Source organism: Nyctereutes procyonoides, unplaced genomic scaffold (genome assembly GCF_905146905.1).
Source record: "Nyctereutes procyonoides isolate TBG_1078 unplaced genomic scaffold, NYPRO_anot_genome, whole genome shotgun sequence".
Lineage (NCBI taxonomy): Eukaryota > Metazoa > Chordata > Mammalia > Carnivora > Canidae > Nyctereutes > Nyctereutes procyonoides.
In genome coordinates, this window is record NW_026575135.1 from 53,011,118 (window position 1) to 53,031,800 (window position 20,683).

A 20,683-nucleotide genomic window follows, 5' to 3' on the forward strand; every position below is an offset into this window, starting at 1 on the left:
AACTCTCACTGCACCTAAATAAAAATCCTCAACATGATTTACAAAGTCCTGCCTAACTCCTCTCCAATCCGTCTCACACCATTCTCGCAAGTGGCTCAAGATTAGTTATGATCTTCTCAGTCTGCCAAGTGTGCCAGGCAGTCTGAATGCCTCGGGTCTCCCTCACTTGCTGTTCCTTCTGCCTTAATCAACTCTTCCTTAGACCCACCCACCAAGTCCATGTAAATTTCTACTCACTCTCCAGGTCTCAACTTAAATGGCACTTCTTTTAAGAGCACCTTTCATTCATCCAATTTAAAATAAGCTCCCCCCAATCCCATCATCCTATTCTGTACTTTCCTATCTGGATCTTCACCAGTTAGTAATTACATCTTTGTTTAGCATCTGGCTTTTTTTTTTTTTTCCACTACTCCTGTCCATGATGGTAGGATCTTGTTTATTCGTTCAGAGTACTTCTAATGCTTAACACAATGGCTGACATATTGGAGGCACTCAGCAAAAATAAAGCAAGCCTGTACTTTGTGGAAAAGCAAGGATCTCTTCTGGACAAGAGTCAACCAGATCCTCAAAAACTGAATCGAAAAACTATTACACCCACTATGTGAAATGAGGTACTTCCAACACAGTCAACCCTCCAGAATCTGCATCTCACTTCCACTAAAGCAAACCCACATCATAGTCTCTGTGTACCTGAGACAAAAATCCATTTTCCTTTACTACAAAAATTAACCTTTCCATTCTCGTTTTCTACTTAGGGACTCCAAGAAAGAAATTTAAGCTAATCAAAAGCATAGTTCAAAAATTACTTTCCTAGAAGTTCCTGGAAAATATATATAAAATATAGGTTAAATCATATAAGGAAAACCATTTAAAGTATTTAAATAGTATTTTCTTATCACAATTACATGATGTATCTGGTCACACATAATCTAGTCACTAAGACAAACTTAATTTCAATTTGGAAAAACGAATCTTTTTGTATGTGAAACAATTCTTTCCATCTCAAACAATGGAATTTTTGGTAACTGTTAAAGCTGTTGTTTGCCTTTAAAAAGGGGGGGAAGGGGGCATAACATAGTCTAAAAAAAAAAAAAAGACAGGAACACTGTTAGTTCCAATATTGGGGAATTCTCCTCCCTCTAGATCAAAATTATGTTCAAATCTAGGCAGGAAAGGACCAAAAATGTTAAGCACCTGACTTAGTGCACCAGCCTTTTTAATTTCTTAGGGAAGACTATCTTTACAAACTTGGATCTGGAGAGGAAGACAATAAATAAAATAAATAAAAAATTAATGCTTAAATACTCAAAAATAAACCCATGCTTAAAAAAAATCAATAAACAATACCTTCCCTGCAATTAGAATTAGAACATAAAACTCATTGTTAAAAACTATGAAAATCGGGGGTACTGGTGTGTGACAGCTAATGAGTACAGGACTTCTTTTGGAGTCCTGAAAATGTTTTTAAATTGATTGTAGGGATAGTTGCAGTACTGTGACCACTAAAAACTGGAAGTGTATGCTTTAAACAGGTATAAACTATATGTGAATACTCTATAAGGCTCTGAAAAATTATAAATTAATTGACAAAGGGACATCAAATCACATTTTAGGATCTGGGATGGGTTTTTAAAGAAGCACCTGGTCTAGGTCTAAAACAAGAGGCAGAAATTTGACAAATGGAATGGAAATGTTGTGGGTCTCTGGGCAGCAAAAATCAGTGGAGGTAGCAATCTAGTTTGGCTACCAAACTCCTGAAGGGTGACCAACGTCAGGGGGGAAGATAGACCTTGGAACAGAAAACTTTGTTTTTTTTTAATTTTTATTTATTTATGATAGTCACAGAGACAGAGAGAGAGGCAGAGACACAGGCAGAGGGAGAAGCAGGCTCCATGTACCGGGAGCCCGACGTGGGATTCGATCCCGGGTCTCCAGGATCCCGCCCTGGGCCAAAGGCAGGCGCCAAACCGCTGCGCCACCCAGGGATCCCTTTGGAACAGAAAACTTGAAAGGCCATCTGACAAATAGTAAGAGAACCTAGAAAATAATAAACTTCCTAAAAGATTTTGCCCCAGGGGCACCTGGGTGGCTCCATGGTTGAGCTTCTGTCTTTGGCTCAGGTCGTGCAGTGATCCCGGTGATCCTGGGATCAAGCCCCGCACTGGGCTCCCCGCAGGGAGGCTGCTTCTCCCTTTGCCTGTGCCTGTGTCTGTCAAAAATAAATAAATAACATGTTTTTAAAAAGGAAAAAAAATGGGACGCCTGGGTGGCTCAGCGGTTGAGCGTCTGCCTTCGGCCAAAGGCGTAATCGCCAAGTCCTGGGATTGAGTCCCCCATCAGGGAGCCCACTTCTTTCTGCCTAGGTCTCTGCCTCTCTCTCTCTCATGAATAAATAAATGAAATTTTAAAAAAAGGAAAGAGGGGATCCCTGGGTGGCTCAGCGGTTTCGCGCCTGCTTTTGGCCCAGGGCGCGATCCTGGAGTCCCGGGATCAAGTCCCGCGTCGGGCTCCCAGCATGGAGCCTGCTTCTCCCTCTGCCTGCCTCTCTCTCTCTCTCTCTCTCTCTCTATATATATATATATATATATATATATATCATAAATTCAAAATAAAATAAAATAAAATAAAAATAGGAAAGAAAGATTTTGCCCCCAAACTGGTACCTCTACAGTCAAAAAGCAGACTTTTTTTTTTACCCAAGGAAAGACGAGTGAGTCACGACTTCTTAGAGCTGAGTCTATACTGGTCCCTTAACATACTATAGGCTCTAAAAGTCAAAGTGAGACCCTGAGTCATTCATTAACAATTGCGGCCAACACCCTGGTTGGAATCTATTAACTATGAAAGTGAAACGCTGTTAGGTGTGGACCCGCAAATGACCCAACAGAGTTCAACATACTGAAACAAAGTGAAAAGCCGACGTGAACGGAAAGGTATCAAAAGCACACATTGACTTCACAAAGTAATTTTTTTTTTTTTTTTTTTTTTTTTTTTTTTGGTAGCTGTGCGTTCCACCGCGAGCCCGAGCCTCCGGTGCCCCGGCTCCCTCTCTTCCGGGTGCTGCCCCGCCCCCACTCACGTGGGATTCTGGCCGCTCCATCTTCACGCCGCCGGCAGGCACTAGAACCCGTTCAATTCAACTAACTTTTATTAGGCGCCTGCTGTGTGCAAAGCCCTGAACTCTGTAGTAGGCTGAAGAAACGGCAGTGCGCCCTGGGCCTGGCCTCCGCCCTCTGAAAGAACTCGGTCCGCTAGACATCCGTGCCCTCCGCTGCCTTCCCTCCAGCTCCCACCCGTGCCCTCCGCCGGCAGGAGCAGCCGCGCAGAGCCCTCGCTCAACCGGCAGGCAGGCCACTAGGAAGAGGCATCGCCGCCGGCGCACAGCCTCGAGGCGAGCCGTGGCCACCAGCGACCTGACTCCCAGCGGGGTGTCCTTACCCACCAGGACTCCCCGGCCCGCGCTCCCCAAGCCCGCGCGCGTCGCAGACCAGAGCAGGCGCTACCTCCCCACCCCGAGCGCACGCGGCCGGACCGCCCCACACTCACGGCGTGCAGCGGTCGCTGTACTCATTAGCGATCGTCTCGATGCCGCCGGCGCGGGCCACAGCGACGTAGCAGCTCTGGAAGCCCAGGTCTATCCCCACGACCGACATGGCGCCGGCTACAGTTCGGGCTCAAGCCCAGGTCCGGCCGGCGAAACGGGACACGGACCCAGGTGGGGCTGGCGCGCGGAGTGCGGGCCGCGGGGGCCGGGGGCTGGCGGGGGCTGGCGGGGGACGTGAGGGAGCCCTCGCGGGCACGTAGGTCCCTGGGAAGGGAGCCGCCGCGGAGAGCGCTGCTCAGGCCGGCTCCGGCTCAGCGGCCGCAGAAGAGGCGCCGGTAGCGGGGGCGGAGAAGATCTCGAAAGATCTCGTCGCGACGAGAGTAAAGCCGCAGCGCGAGAACTGCGAAGGAGAAGAGTGATCTCGCGAGACCCCGACTCAGACGCTTTTCCTTCTGAAGTTCCGCCCCCAGTTACGACGAGCCTACGTCATGTCCAGGCATGAAAACCTCGGAAGGGATGGAGCGAGTGGAAGAGGGGTGGGAAGCCAACTGAGCCTGCGCGCAAAGCCCGCCGCAGCGACTCCCAATGGCGGCCGGAAGCAGTGGGGCGCCTTGCCTTCTAGAAGAAAGTAGGAGAGCCAGCTTGAGGCAAAATCCCGAAGAGGCCGTTGGCCTACTTCCGCCGTTTTTCTGTATCAAAGAAACTTCCGGTGATGGGACCTCCTGCGCCCCACTTTGTGTTGCGCCCCCAAAATGGAAGCGCAGACTAAACTTCAGAACCCAGAGAGTCTGCGCCCTTAGGGCGGGTCGGCCGGTTGGGGACCAGGCTGCCCTTGGAAAGAGGCCCTGAGACGGGCCTTAGGTAGGTCTCTGTCCAAGTCCAAGACAGCGCCCTCCCCGGCGGAGAACGGGAATCGTCTCGGTCGCGCTGGCGTGGTTTTTCTCACTCAGTCTTGCCTCACCGTTCTCTAAGCTGCTGGCGCCCTTAGAGGCCGATAGGACTTTAAGCTTGAAATCCCCAACACAGTCCAAGCACCTGTCCTGAGCTGAATGCAAGAGTCACAGATGGATGATACGCTACCTAGGTCCGCTCAGACCAGCCAGTAAGTGACAGGATTACTTGAGGTTAATGAATCTTAAACTTTAGGGCCCCTCACTTCCGGAGTGTTCCAGGAGCTGGCGAACTCCATCCTGCCATCGGAAAGCAACTCTAGATAATAAGAATTTATTCTCTCTTAAGATTTTATTTATTCATGAGAGATAGAGAGAGAGGCAGAGACATAGGCAGAGGGAGAAGCAGGCTCCCTGCGTGGGATCCGGTGCAAGACTTGCTCCCAGGACCCTGGATCCTGATCTGAGCCAAAGGCAGACGCTCAACGACTGAGCCACCCAGGTGTCCTTATTTCTGATAAATTGAAGAGATCTCAGTGGGGGAATCTGTATCTCCAAGTCTCCAGTAATTGTGACTCTTTTGTCCTAAATACTTTGTGACTTTTTTTTTTAAAGGATTTAAATGTATAATATAAGCTTCAACCTCCCAAAACCCGAATCCCACCGGCCTTGAGGACAGCTAAACAAGTAAAATGAATCCCAATACAAGGCGGCAAGTGTTATGTGCAAAATGGAGGCAACTAGGAGGACTTTACAGAAAGGCAAAAGCCTGCTTTCAAGTTGTGGGGGAAAAAAAAAAAACACAGCTTAGCATGGTTTGCTGAAAACTACAAAAACTGATGTATTGCTGGAACGGAGACTGAGTTGAAGATCTCAACCTTAAGGCTAGAACAATCGGATCTTTTAATGAATGAGCCAAGAAGAAAGTACATTTTCTCAAATCTTCATTTCTCACACACACACCCTCAGTCTCCTGGAGCAGTGCCCAAAGGCCAGATTGTCTGCCTGTACCCTTGCAAAGTACCACACAGTTCTTATATTTTGGCTAAACTGAACATGCTTTGTCTTCAACACCAAGTACTGAGTGCTACCTAAAGTGGGAGGGAGGTGGGTAATAGGAGTAGAGGCAGCAAGAAAAGGCCTTTGAGCATAGAGAACAGGGATAAACAGATACTCTACACCCGTGTTTATGGCATTATTCTCAATAGCCAAAAGGTGAAAACAACCCAAATAATCACTGATGCATGAATGGATTTTTAACGATGTATACATGCAATGATATACTATTTATTCAGCCTTAAAAAGGAATAAAGCTCTTTAACACATGTTACAACATGGCAGAACTTTAAAAATGTTATGCCAAGTGAAAGAAGTCTGACAGGAAAGGATAAATTTTGTATGATTCAATCTATAGGAGGAAACTTTAGAGGATGTTTTTGGGCAATCAACTTGAACTATGTAAGCCTGAGTAAGGAGGAGGGCCTCCTGGCTGATACAGTCCCATTAGGCAACCTACCTCAAAACAGCCATAAGCGCTAACTGACCAATGGGTTATTTACACCCATTTGTTGTAAACCAGGTACCAAAAAAGGAAAATGCTGTGAGTTCCCATACTCTCTCACCTTTCCTCTTGTACAGCAGCCCCCTAGCACTGCCTCGGGGCAATCTCTGTTTTGCTGTCCTGCCCACCACTTCATTGGGGTGTCTTCAGTAAATTTCTACCTCCTTTGTTCTGCCTTTGGTGAAAGAATTCACCCGATCTGGTTGCCCCACATTTGGTGGCCCCCATCCAATATCGACATGCCACAGAAATCAGTAGGCAAATTCATGGAGACAGAAAATAGAACAGTGGTTAGCAAGGGCTTATGAGTAGAGGGGAATGAAGAGCTACTGTTTAATGGGCATAAAGTTTTGGTTTGGGATAATGTAAAAGTTCTGGAGATGTATAGTACTGGTGGTCACACAATAGTACAAATGTATATGTAATGCCACTGATTTGTATACTTTTAGGTGGTCAAAATGATAATTATGTGTAATTTACCACAGTAAAAAATAAATAAATAAATAAAAAATAAAAAGGTTGACCTTGACCTTGTGTCTTATATTTGTGTCCTACCTAGGAGGATATCAATGGCACCAAGAACAGTATTGGCCTTTGTAATGACAGAGTCCTGTGTCTGCCCACTCTGGGTTATAAGCACTGGGCAGACAGAGACCAGGCTGCCATAGGCTGAAGTGACGTTTCTACTTAAAATATCAGTAGGTCTGGGGGAACCTGAATGGCTCAGTCAATTAAGCATCTGACTTCGGCTCAGGTCATGATCTTGGGGTCATGGGACAAAGCCCCATGTCAGGCTACCACTCGGTGGGGAGTTTGCTTATCTCTCTCCCTCTCCCTATGCCCCCCTCCTCACTCATGCTCTCTCTCTTTCTCTCTCTCAAATAGATAATCTCTAAAAAGAAAATATCACTAGGTCTGGGTTATGAATTCTTGCCTTCCTTCTTGTGGGAGACCTCCCCAGCCTTTAACTAAACTGGCAAAAATGTACAACCGTATCTTTTTGTGTTTCACCATCATACCTACCTACCTTATTTGCCCTGGCTCTGCTTTCAGTTTAAAATACCATTGGCCCTATCAATCTTTTTAATGATTTGTCCTTCTCAAAATAAAACATAACATCAGTCACAGAGAGTACTCATCCTGCTATAAATAGTTTCCTGGATCATCAAACTTATAGCTCAAGAAGCTATTCTGGGATGTTTAAGTAAATGAAGTCAGAAAAAAAGTTATTTAAGAATTCTGAGGAATCTATAGTGACAAGTTTCCAAGAACCACAATAGTGAAGCAATGAAGCTGCCAGAACATTTCATATTGAAGGCATCATGGTTGCAGCAAAATTCCTTTTATTCAGCAGAGCATCTTGAGAATTGTAGAAGGAAGTTATTGCAGGCATTTCTCTGATACAATGATTAGTTCTAAGCAATCAGGAAGGTGTCTGTTTTAGATATACAGTGTTAATAGACTGCCCACCATGAAACAAAAGGTTTTCAGTTGGGAATTCATGATCTTCCCTGCCAAGTGTCCAGTGGAATCTTGTCCTACACCCTGAAGCAGCTTCAGGTACAAGCTCTGGTAATGGTATTTTCGGCCCTCCATGAAGTCACCCTGAGTAGACAAAGTGCCCTTAACCCAGCAAGCACTCCTTTCTTAAACTCTAACATTCTAGCAACTCAGTAATACTGGTAATTATCTCATCTCTAGATCCTACATCATGGGCAATGGTGTTGAGTGATTTGGATATCATAATTCAATTAATCTTCAGAGCAAACCCATAGTAGGTGTTATTTTCCAGTTTTATAGATGAGAAAACAGATCTGATGAGGTTAAAGAACTGGTTCAAAGTCACACCACTTTCCTGACTTCAATATTGGTCTCCTACAACTATACCACTCTAAGTTCATGTTCTTTGCAAAGGGTCACTGAAGTGAATATGGAAATACAAGAGTAAGAGAAATAAAAGAGGAGGAGGAAGAGAGAGAGGAGTACCTGGGTGACTCAGTTGTTTAAGTGTCTGCCTTTGGCTCAGGTCTTGATCTTAGGATCCTGGGATTGAGCCCCTAGTCAGGCTCCCTGCTCAGTGAGGAGCCTGCTTCTCCCTCTCTCTCTCTGCAGCTCTCCCTGCTTATGCACACTCTCTCGTGCTCTGTCAAAATCTTTTTTTAAAAAAAATGAGAAATAATTCAACCAGAGTCATTCATTGTTGACATTTTGGAATATATTTCTCCCTCTCACTCTTTTTGTTACATATGATGGTTGAATTGGGTTGTGCCTTTTTAACATTAGGTTAAATCAACCTTTCCCAAACTGCTCCATTAGACAGTGTTCCCTGAGATAATAATAGATTAATATTGCCATTTTTTTAAAGATTTTTTTATTTATTCATGAGAGACAGAGAGAGAGGCAGAGACACAGGCAGAGAGAGAAGCAGGCTCCATGCAGGAAGTCTGATGCGGGACTTGATCCCAGGACCCCGGGATCATGCCCTGAGCTGAAGGCAGACACTCAACCGCTGAGCCACTTAGGCGCCCCATAATATTGCCATTTTAGAGCAGCCTTGGTGGCTCAGCGGTTTAGCACCACCTTTACACCGGGGCCTGATCCTGGGGATCCAGGATTGAGTCTCACATCAGGCTCCCTGCACGGAGCCTGCTTCTGTCTCTGCCTCTGTGTGTGTGTGTGTCTCTCTCTCATGAATAAATAAAATATTTTTTTAAATATTGCCATTTTAAAGACACTAAGAAGTCCTATAGAAAATCTGTTTAACTTTGTTTTATCATGAATACAAGTATAAATATAAGAAATACTATTTAAGGAATAGTACAGCACAATTTAGTCTCCTTTTTCCTCAAGTATTTTTCTAATCCTAATGCTCCTTTGATATAAAAACTACCATTACAGTTCACTTGTAAGTCCAAATTGGCTGAAATTTTAGCGTCCTTCCTCACTCTATTATAAACTGCCTGCTTACATAGTAACACCATGATGTCATTCTGAAGTACTTCCCCAAATCCCCACTTTTTTTGCCCTTATTTGGTCTGATTACCGTTATTTTATGTCTTGCAGTGTCATTATCAATCCCAGTCCTTTCCCTCTATATAATCCTAAAATGCTAGATGAATTTTGCACAGATACCTCCAGCCCACATAAGCTGATATGATCATGAAAATTTAACCCCTTTATCTAGCTCCATTAATCAACAATCATTTTCCTGTCCTGACTCACAACCTCCTTACCTATTGGCTCAAGACTTTCCTTAGCCAGCCACAGACTCAACTGAGTCTTCTCCCATTTCTAGTAGCCGACATTCCAGCTCCACCCCAAAGTCCTGCCTGTGAAACTGGTCTGCTGAGAGCAGAAACATGACTCTGATCTGCTCAGCCCAACTCTCCTGGGGCTTTTCCTGTTCCTGAGCATTGGGGGACCCCCAGAAATATATCTTGCCATAGTAACAGCTGCCATCTCATTTCTACTAATTATGAAATTTTCTTTGTAAGATCTTTCATTTTAACTTCAAAGTCTTCAGGGCTCAGGGCATCCTATGCTGGTTTCCCTTCAGCTGAATACAATTCATTTCTCAAGACCAAATGTTCTTTGCTTCTTGCTCTAAGACTCAAAGAAAATGATTTTTTAAAGGTTCCGTGGCCTCTGATAATAATTCATTCTTTAGGTTTCTTGATTAATGAGGAATCTGGAGCATGGAGTGTGCATACTTGTAATATGATTAAGAATCAGTGTTACTATGAACAGTGTTACTATGAACAAGCTCACATGGCATACTGCCCATACATTGCTTCATAACCAGAGGGGACCATTTATTTTCTTGTTGACCTGTAGTTAATGTGAGTTCAAAATCTAAATATATCACAGACGATTACAGTTTGCAGCTGAGTGCCAGCACTGTAAGCCCTAACTCAGAGGAGAGTGAATAACATGTTTTCCTGGCAATGGCACAGGAATCCATCCTATGGTCAAAGGCAGAGCAGCAGCAGCGACAAGCTAAAACAAGAGTGGAGATGATCTGAGCTCACTAGAAATATCAGAGTTTCTTTTCCAGACAAGACAAAGACAAGCCGGGGAAAGGTGACCAGAAGAAGCTTCAAGATATTATGAAACAAAAAGCATGATTAAAACTTCATGTTTTCTGGGAATACCTTAGTGGTTTAGTTGGTTGAGTGTCTGCCTTCTGCTCAGGTCATGGTCTCAGGTTCCTGGGATTGAACCCCACACTGGACTCTGCTCAGTGAGGAGTATGCTTCTCCCTCTCCATCTGCCTCTTCTCCCTATTCATATGCATGTTTGTTTGTTTTTTCTCTAACAAAGATTTGTTTTCTAAAAGTGAAATGCCCTTCCAAAGTCAGGGGAACACAGTGACAACTCAGTATCTCTATGTAAATCAAGAGGAAGTATAACTACATAATGGAGAGGAAGTTCATGAATGGATCCTCCACCTACCCCCTCCCTTGGCAGGTGGATCTATATATACTCTCTCTCTCTCTCTCTCTCTCTCTCTCTCTCTCTCACACACACACACACACACACACACACACACACACACACTTCGGCATTTACTTTGATTGCTTAGGGGTCTTTCCCTAAAATTTTCAATGTAATTTTCTAAAGCATGCAACACATTTTCACTGTAATATCTGAGAGTTCCTGCTATGTGTAAAGCAAGGCTAGCCACTTGCTCCTCCTTTGTGAGGAACAGTTCTCTTCATTGAAGGTGTGGTTGTGGGTAGCAGAACCATCCTGTCAGAGCTGCAAGAGAGAACACAGCATAATGAAGCAGTTATAATAATTGTGATACTTATACCAGAAAAGAGAAAGACAAACAGAAATAAAAGTCCAGAAACAAACCCAAGTATGAGAATTTAGCAATTGATAGATGGCATTTCAAACAAGTTGTAGAGAAAGTAATTTGCAGACATTAGCTAGCCATCTGGGAAAACATTTTAGATCCCTACCTCAAACCACATACAAGAACGTACTCCTGGTAAGTCAAATATTTAAAAGTGTCTAAGTTAAATTTCAAAAATAAAGCCAGAAAATAAAGGTGATAAAATACATATATGTAGTGAATTTTCATAAGCATAACACAAAAGACAAAAAGAGTAAAAGAAACCAGAGCGCAAAAAAGACCATAAACAAAGGCAGCCTGCGTGGCTCAGCGGTTTAGTGCTGCCTTCAGCCCAGGGCATGGTCCTGGAGACCCGGTATCGAGTCCCATGTCAGGCTCCCTGCATGGAGCCTGCTTCTCCCTCTGCCTATGTCTCTGCCTCTCTCTCGCTCTCTCTGTCTCTCTCATGAATGAATAAATAAAATCTTTTTTAAAAAAAGACCGTAAACAAAATTAAAGGCAATAAATACAAAATTAAGAAAGTTTACCCAAAATTGGAGATAAGGCAAAAAGATTACTGCTTGCTCTTTCAATACCATATTAAAACATTGTTTGCAAAAAAAATAAAAATTAAAAATAAATAAATAAATAAATAAAACATTGTTTGCTGAGCCTACCTAAGGGACCTGATTCTCTAGGAAAATGTAACTTTGTTCCCTTTGCTATTTTCTGTTGATTAGGGCCCAGGCTGTAAAATTAGATGTGAACTTTACAGAAGATTGATAAAGTGCAAGTGGTGTTTGTATGGGACAATGCAAATGATTTCTGTCTAGTAGAAAAGATATTTCCAAAGACTATGCTTTTATTGCCTGGTAGAATAATAACAAGTTTTGTATTTCATTTAGCACTCTGACTTCATCATTCTTTCCTTCACTTCAGCCTCTTGAGTTCTTCAATGAACCAGCTATAAGATCCTGCTGGTCCTCTCATTAATGAGTTACATAAATCACTGACACATGTATGTTTTTAAATTTTTAAAAATCATACTTTGTCCAGACAGTTAAACACAGAATTGCCATGTTATACAGCAGTTCTGCTCCTACTGTGAACAGGAGTATTATTCACAATAACCAAGATGTGGAAACAAGCCAGGTGTCCATCAATAGGTGAATGGATAAATAAAATATAGGATACATGTGCAATGGAATATTATTCAGATATAAAACAGATGAAATGCTGATACATGCTACAATATGAATAAACCTTGAAAACTTTTTGCGGGCAGCCCCGGTGGCTCAGCGGTTTAGTGCCACCTTCGGCCCGGGGTGTGGTCCTGGAGACCTGGGATCAGGTCCCACGTCGGGCTCCCTGCATGGAGCCTGCTTCTCCCTCTGCCTATGTCTCTGCCTCTCTCTGTGTGTCTCTCATGAATGAATAAATTAAATCTTTAAAAAAAAAGAAAACTTTATGCTAAGTGAAATAAGCCAGACATAAAGGGACAAATATTGTATGATTCTATATATATGAGGTACCTAAAACAAGCAAATTCACAAAACATAAAATAGAGATTACCACGAGCTGTGGGAAGGAGCAAATCCAGAATTACTTTTTAAAAGGATGCACAGTTTCTGTTTGGGATGGTGAGAAAGCTCTGGAAAACATTAGTGGTGATAATTGCACTACAATGTGAATTCACTTAATGCCATGCCATTGTACACTCAAAAATGGTTAAAATGGTAACCTTTATGTTATGTATATTTTAACATAATAAAAAAATTATTCTTTGACAACTTTGGAAGGAAATATTCTTGGGGGAGGGGACATTCTCAACCTATATGACATCAAAGAAGCAATATAAAAAAAAAAAAACAAAGAAGCAATATGCTTGATCTATACATGGTTGTCATAAACCAATCAGAAAAAAGGGACCAAAGATTAAAAGACAAAATTCACTCAAGAATAAATACAAATGACAAACCTCACTTGGTATTTTTAAAGAGTTAATTAAAACAAGAATGTAGGGATCCCTGGGTGGTGCAGCGGTTTGGCGCCTGCCTTTGGCCCAGGGCGCGATCCTGGAGACCCGGGATCGAATCCCACGTCGGGCTCCGGTGCATGGAGCCTGCTTCTCCCTCTGCCTGTGTCTCTGCCTCTCTCTCTCTCTCTCTCTCTCTCTCTATCATAAATAAATAAAAAAAATTAAAAAAAAACAAGAATGTGATTCCATTTTCCCAAACCATATTAGAAAAAAATTGCATTAGAAAGTACTGGCAAAGTATATGAGAAATTATGATCTGGTTCAGACTTCCCAAAGAGCATTTTGGGAAGTGTGTATGCCCTGTAACAATAATTCTACCTCAATAAATATAACCTTAAAAAATGATGGGCAAGCATGCTTCCCATGGGTATACAAGAGAGGGAGTATAGTAGACTGTTCAGGGTTCTTCTGTAGCCCTACAACCTGGGCTTAAATACCAGTTACACCATAATTGCCAGAGTGCCTTTAGGCAGGTGGCTTAATAGTCTCTAAGCCTCAGCTTCCTCTACTGAAAAATGGAGGAAATAATAGGACCTACCTCATAGGGTTGATGTGATGATTTAAAAAGACAGTTAAGATAAAATGTGTATTGCCTGACACATAGTGAGTCATCAATTAATGTTAGAATGGTGCCTGGCTTGCTCATTCTGAAGAATATGGGACTCTTGAACTCAGGGTTGTTAAGTTGTAGGTTGTAAGCTCACTGTGTGAGCCCCACAGTGGGTGTAGAGATTACTTAAAAATAATTTTTTTTAGGGGATCCCTGGATGGCTCAGTGGTTTAGTGCCTGCCTTTGGCCCAGGGTGTGGTCCTGGAGTCCTGGGATTGAGTCCCACATCGGGCTCCTTGCATGGAGCCTGCTTCTCTCTCTGCCTATGTCTCTGCCTCATTCTCTCTCTGTCTCTCCCATGAATAAATGAAATCTTTAAATAAATAAATAAATAAATAAATAAATAAATAAATAAATTATTTTTTAGAAGATTTTATTCGGCAGCCCCGGTGGCACAGCGGTTTAGCGCCGCCTGCAGCCCAGGGTGTGATCCCGGAGACCCAGGATCGAGTCCCACATGGGGCTCACTGCATGGAACCTGCTTCTCCTTCTGCCTGTGTCTCTGCCTCTGTGTGTGTGTGTGTGTTGCTCATGAATAAATAAATAAAAATATTTTTAAAAAATATTTTATTTATTCATGAGAGGCACACAGAGAGAGAAAGAGAGGCAGGGACACAGGCAGAGGGAGAAGCAGGCTTCATGCAGGGAGCCCCATGTGGGACTCGATTCCAGGACTCCGGGATCATGCCCTGGGCTGAAGGCAGCACTAAACTGCTGAGCCACCTGGGCTGCCCAAAAATAAAATTTTTAAGAGGAAAAAAAAAAAAGAAATCTTACAGATGATTGCTACTGTTGTCGCTCTAATAGGATATTGCATAAGATCTTTTTCCCAATTGTCCCAGAATTGGTGATTAGGGCCCATAGATGAGAACAAAAAAGTGCTCACTAATCTACACCTTTAAGAAAATTGCCAGTAACTGGAGCTGACCAACTTCCCCAAGAGAGGAGGCAGAAACAGCCTAGATTTTTCTAACCATTCCAACCACTCCAGCCCTCCAGTCTCTATAGAAGAACTGGGGAAGAGCGAAAGGGAGATGGGGAATTTGCTTTGTGGAGAGTGCAAATTACTTCAAGGTGGAAGTGGAAGGTGCTGTCTCAAGGAAAAGACAAGTGAGGAGGCTCTTATAAAGACTAGAGAGAGGTGCATACCAGGAAGGGAGACCTCCAGTCTATGCCCTAGTTGGCCATCTGCCAAGGTAGTGCACTAGCCAATTTCCTTCTCTGAACAAAGGAGCAACAGATATGAACAAAAGAGAAGAAGACTGGGGAGACCTTGCTATCAGAAGGAACCAGGAGAGGAAAGTAGTATGTCATGACAAGGGAATTTTTATTTCCCATGGATCCACTGCACATTGGAATTGGTGGCTGAACTTGGACTGTCTCACAAGACTTTACCCAAGAAGACTGCTGGCTCTGAGAGAGGACCCTTGTAACAAGAAGTAATAGTTGAGAAGGAATGGTCAAGCTGGAGCCAAGATCTCTCTCACTGGGAAACTGTGGAGTAGGACATGTCTCTGAAGACACCTATATTAGACCCCTACCACCCAGTGGGAATTAGCATTGACATGAAACAGCTTGGACTAAAGAGGCAGGGACAACCCAAGAGAGCATTACAAACACCCTCAAGTACGTATGAAACCCTTTAAGTTGAGATTTCTATGACTTTTAGCTAAAAGTATTTTGATATACTTCTTTCTCTGCAGAGCATATACTCACTGCCCTCAACTTGGAATGTACATGCTTCAAGTCCGGTTCTATACGGTGATGAAAACTTGAGACCTTCAGTTATTTACTTTTTTTGAGATTTTATTTTTAAGTAATCTCCACACCCAATGTGGAGCTCGAACTCACAACCCCAAAATTAAGAGTCACATGCTCCACTGACTGAGCCAAGCAGGCACCCCATAGACCTTCAGTTCTAATACAAAATTCCCAGGTAAGAGATCCTAACTGGTCCAGCGTGGATCAGTTAAGCTAATTCAGTCAAGTATAACTGTGAATACAGGGTCCCCACTACCCAGTCTCAGAGGACAGACATCATGAAACTAGAAAGACACCCTCGTGGTATTTTTGTCTCATGATGTTGATGTAGTGAAATAAAATGTGACCCAGAATACTAGAAAGCTGAGGAATCCAGATAGAATTGACTAGGCTTTGAAATAAACATCTCACTTTCTGGAGAGTTTTTACAAAGTGATATATAGGGACTATGGGTCCCTTTTAGAAGGGGCAGAGAGGTCTTGATCTGAGATGAAGTAAGGGAGATCAGTAATAGCCAGAGAGAAAGAGAGTGGTCACTTCATCTACAATGTGACCACCTTCCCCTTGAAGCCCATAAGTCTTCCATAAAGTCATGAGATGCCTGGTAGGATGGGATGTCTGGTGGGCACCTGCAAGGGGGAATGCAGTTTCATATACCCAGCTATGACGTGGATAGGAAAAGAGACAGGGAAGCCTAAGAGGAATCAAACCATCAAATATACAGAGTGATCTCTGAATTACTCCAGAGCCGGATATTGAAGCCAAGTTTACTAAATTCTCTGAGGGAAAAAAAAAAAAATTCTCTGAGGGTGCTGAAGTCCTCAGAAACCATAAAGGAAAAGGAAACCACAAAGATTTCACCAATAGCAGCCTGATTAAGTCACTTGTGACTAAATCCAGCTAACCTATCAATTGGGATCCCAGTCCTTCACAGGATGGGGTTTTCTGCTCTATTTTCCTATCGGCAGTTGGGCTAGTGAAATAGAAAGGTGAAGCATTTCAAAGCGCTTTACTGTCCTTTAGATACTAGGACGTCCAGTCTATATTTGCTTCTTTGAGCACCAGCTGGTCCCAGGAGTCAAATTTCCCTGGGACCTTGTTACAGGGGGGCTTGTTTTCTCCCCACACTGATTCATAATCATGAGGCCTTAAAGCTCTTAGGGAGTAGGAGCAGGGATATCTGTGATTTTAAATCAGTAAGCCCAATTTGGCCTCAAGCAGAATGGGACCAGGGAAAGTATCTTTTTTTTTTAAGATTATTTATTTATTTATTTATTTATTTATTTATTTATTTATTTATTTATAGAGACACAGAGAGAGGAAGAGACACAGGCAGAGGGAGAAGCAGGCTCCATGTAGAGAGCCTGACGTGGGACTCGAGCCTCCGTCTCCAGGATCACGCCCTAGGCTGTAGGCAGTGCTAAACCGACGCGCCTCCGGGACTGCCTGGAAAGTATCTTAAAAAAAAAATTGTCAAAGCCAAAATGAAGAGCTTGAAATATTACTAAAGGCTCTTAATATTTGAGGTTTCCGCTTTGTAGCCTTGACTGGAAAAGTCAATTTTTTCTAAGGATGGAAACACTGGATATCATGTGAGACTCCTCAAATGGTTTCAAGTTCTAGAGAAAGGATTCATGGTAATTTACCAGTACTATTACTACAGAGCTGTTATTAAATTTTGAACAAAGGTTTGTATCTTCAGCTTTAAGAACAAATTCTCACAATTAGCTCTGTTGGAATTAAACTGTGACCATTTGCCCACTGTAGAGCCATTTTCTTCTGTCTTCCCACTACCCCTTCTCTTCACCATTCTGACAACAGGGGTGGGCTTAACCCAGGCTGAATCACTCACAGAACCTCTTCCCACTGGGCCACAAAGATTGAACCAGAGATAGCTAGATGAGCCTGGGACCAAGCACATGGCACTGTTTCAAAGATGTGTCTCTTGCAGCTGGTGGGAAACTTTCTTTCTCCCTTCTCTATTGTAACAATGTTGAACTTTACTTTACCTAAGCCCTGTGTTCCTAGAAAACTGAGGTTAAGAAATACCCCCAAATCTTTCAGTTTCCAACTTTACTACAAAGAACCACTCTTCCTCATGTGACCTATTGAGGTCTCATAGATGACCCCCTGGTTTACCTATGATAAGGCAGACAGAGGGACTCCTGGGTGGCTCAGCAGTTGAGCATTTGCCTTCAGCTCAGGACGTGATCCCTGGGTCCGGGATCGAGTCCTCCATTAGGCTCCCTATAAGGAGCCTGCTTCTCCCTCTGCTTATGTCTCAGCCTCTCTCTCTGTGTCTCTCATGAATAAATAAAATCTTAAAAAAAAAAAAAAAGGCCAGACAGAAACTCTCCAAATTCCCAATCACACTGTCTCATAAATGATTATGTGAGTTATCTGTCCCTCTGAAACTGGCCAGACACAAACCTTTCCTGTTCAGCTGAGTCCCCTTGATTACAAAAACAATTGCAACTGTAAAATCACTCTACCTAGAAGTTGTCCACTTCTCCCTAGAAAGGTATCCAAACAAAATCACCCTGCCAAGGCAACCATCTTCAATCTGGAATGCTCTTCCTATTGTAATACCCTAAGTAAAATCAGTTTGCTTATTGTTTGGTTTTTGTCTTTGACAGATTGTGAAATTGTAGAGATGTGTTCCCCCAAGGTTCTAGTGGGCATAGAGAGGGGTCTGAGGGAATGAAGCTATTACTCAGATGAAAGTAGAGACTAGTGGGGCACCTGGGTGGCTCAGTCATTGAGTATCTGCCTTTGGCTCAGGTCGTGATCCTAGGATTCTGAGATCAAGTCCTGCATCAGGCTCTCTGTGTGGAGCCAACTTCTCTCTCTCCCTCTGCCTATGCCTCGGCCTCTCTCCTTCTCTCTCTCTCTGTGTGTCTCTCAGGAATACATAAATAAATAAAATTAAAAAAAAAAACCCTTCGTGACATCCATTTCTAAATGGCTTCATGAAACTTCACTGAAGAAATGGTAAAAAAAATAGAAGTTAGTAAAATATTTATTCATAAAACAAAGTATAATTACCATTTTATTTCTGCTTCACATACCATATAAATGGAATTATGATTTAGTAACTTTCTGATTAGCATCCTAATGAAAAATGAGTTAGAGGAATTTATTTTGAGGTACTTTGGACAGTTTGGGATTTTTCACTAATATCACTGGTAACTTAAAAAAAATAAAGCCTTTTTCAGTTGTTTTATCAATCACAGAGCAGAGCATTTAATTCTATAAAATATTACTTGCTTCACATTTTTTAAAATGTAAGATATACAAGACATTAATGAATTTTTACAATTTACAATAAATTTTTTACAAATGTTCAATCCATATACCTGAGGACCTATAGGTAAATTGTATGTTTTCCTATTTTTTTGCATTCACCAAAAGTAAAACTTTTTCAAAAGAGAACACTTAAGAAATCATTTTGTCTAGACTGAATAGAGAAAGTAGGTCTACATGAAACTCAATTTTTTTTTTTTTTGGTTTTTGGGTTGTTGTTTTTTTTTTTTTTTTGAAACTCAAATTTTCAAAAAGTAAATATATTCTTCAGGGAAAGTGACACCTTTTTAAGATGCTAATTAATGATAGCTGTAACGAACTGTCGGAATTCTACACATAGGAAAGCATCCTCCCCTTAATGGCCAAGCAATGGGGCTGAGAGTGATGAGGACACTGTGAAATGCAAAAAATGAACACCTTCATTCCATTCCAGATAGACTAATGTGATGGTAGAACTCTTACTCCTCATGCCTCTCGCTATGCAACATTGCTTTACAATTTGTAAAATCACTGAGAGAATGTTCTATATTTTGATTTAGGTGGTGGCTGTATTTTCTGTGGTTAAATGGATGTACTCAGTAAAATTCATTAAGCTATACAGTTAAAAATCTGTGCATTTTATTCTATGTAAATTATACTTCAACTTTTGGAAGTACTACATAAAAAGCACAGAGTGTGACCATCAATAAACGCTGTTGCTAAAAGAAAAAAATCACCAAGAAGCAAAGATCTAATTCTGCTCAGGAAAATTAAAAATTCCACAGACATACATTGTCTGTGGTATTTTAAAATGTGTTATAATTAGTTAAGGGTCAGTTGTGGATATAGGAATAACCTACATTTCCCAAAAGAGAACTTCAAACATCTCTACCTGTAGATAATGGAAGGTAATATACAATATTTTTTCTTAATCTCTACTTCCAAGTTTTTAGATAATGAAAATGGATTACTTGTGTTTAAAAAGGGAGGTGTGGTTTCAAGTCTATTATGTTCAAATTGGAATAAAGTCATTTTAGCCTGAGAACCCATGCTGCTGGAAAGATGTAGTGGAGGGGGTGGGAAGCCAGAGCAAGCAGTTGGATGAATAAGCATACGTCTAGAAAAAATATAACAGCATCATTCTGGAATTTTATGTGAACTTTTTAATAAAACATTCCCCAGGTATCTGACTTGGCAATTAAAATGATTGGATTTAGACCACAGATGTTTATCATCCTCGCCAGAAAAAAGAGAAAGAGAACTACCTTCTTCTGGCTTTGCTATATGACATCTCTAAATGCTTTCCAAAACCCTGTGACATCTCTCCCTGCATCTAGCTGTGAACAATTTACAAGAAAGATCTTGTATTTCACTTGCATTTCACTCAGGTCTTATGTCCTGTTACAGGAAATAATGTCCATCTTTTGTTTTTTCTGCTCAGTATTCATCCTTTAAGGTGTTCCTCTACTCTTCCTCATTCTGGCAGGCTGCTGATGGTGGGATCCCACCCATGACTGGAGGGATGGACACATCTCAGTAAGACGCCAAGGAAACTTCTACAGGGAACTTTACTTTTGACCTGAGGCACACAGGTACTGCAAGGAGTTGGACCCAATCATCTGCTGGCAAGAGCCAAAGAAATAGCAGACAAGTTCCCCCACTGAGATCTAGACTCCCCTGGTTCGAGAACTTCTCAAGGCTGGGAATGCAATTCCTCCTCCTAAACTATGATCTAGCTAATACACTGCCAATAAATTCTTTGTGCGTTTTTTTTTTTTTTTTTTTGCCGAAGTTTTGTTTTGTTTCTTACAATTGAGTCCTCAATGATATAGAAGTGGTTCTATGTTATTTCAAAATAAACCCAACTGGCTAGAAGTGAGAGAGAGGTATGTAATAGAAAAAGCTCAGGGCTATGTACTTTGGATAAACCACTTAACAAAGAAGCCTGAAGCTTAAGCACAGTGGTGGTATTTTAGTCCATGAGGTTTATCAGAGGCACAATTATTTCTAATTGAAAACCTTTCCCAATACCCTACCCTGCCTTGAGGACTTGAAACAAAGATGCCTGAATCTCTCAGTCCCTTCATTTGTAAAAGGGGGATAAACATTATGTCTGGTGGTAAAATCACTAATTCTTTGGGGTCAAGACACAAAAACTCA

The 20,683-nt window shown here is 42.1% G+C and overlaps 1 protein-coding gene across 1 annotated transcript in view; it reads right to left on the reverse strand.

The window, feature by feature from the left end:
* HSPA4 (heat shock protein family A (Hsp70) member 4) overlaps positions 1 to 3,938 on the reverse strand; it is a 50,961-nt gene extending 47,023 nt beyond the window's left edge. The window contains exon 1 of the mRNA XM_055301781.1: positions 3,547 to 3,938. Coding sequence (XP_055157756.1) covers positions 3,547 to 3,653 — 107 coding nt within the window. The 5' untranslated portion in view covers positions 3,654 to 3,938. The remainder of the gene's footprint in view (positions 1 to 3,546) is intronic.
* Positions 3,939 to 20,683: the final 16,745 nt, after the last annotated feature.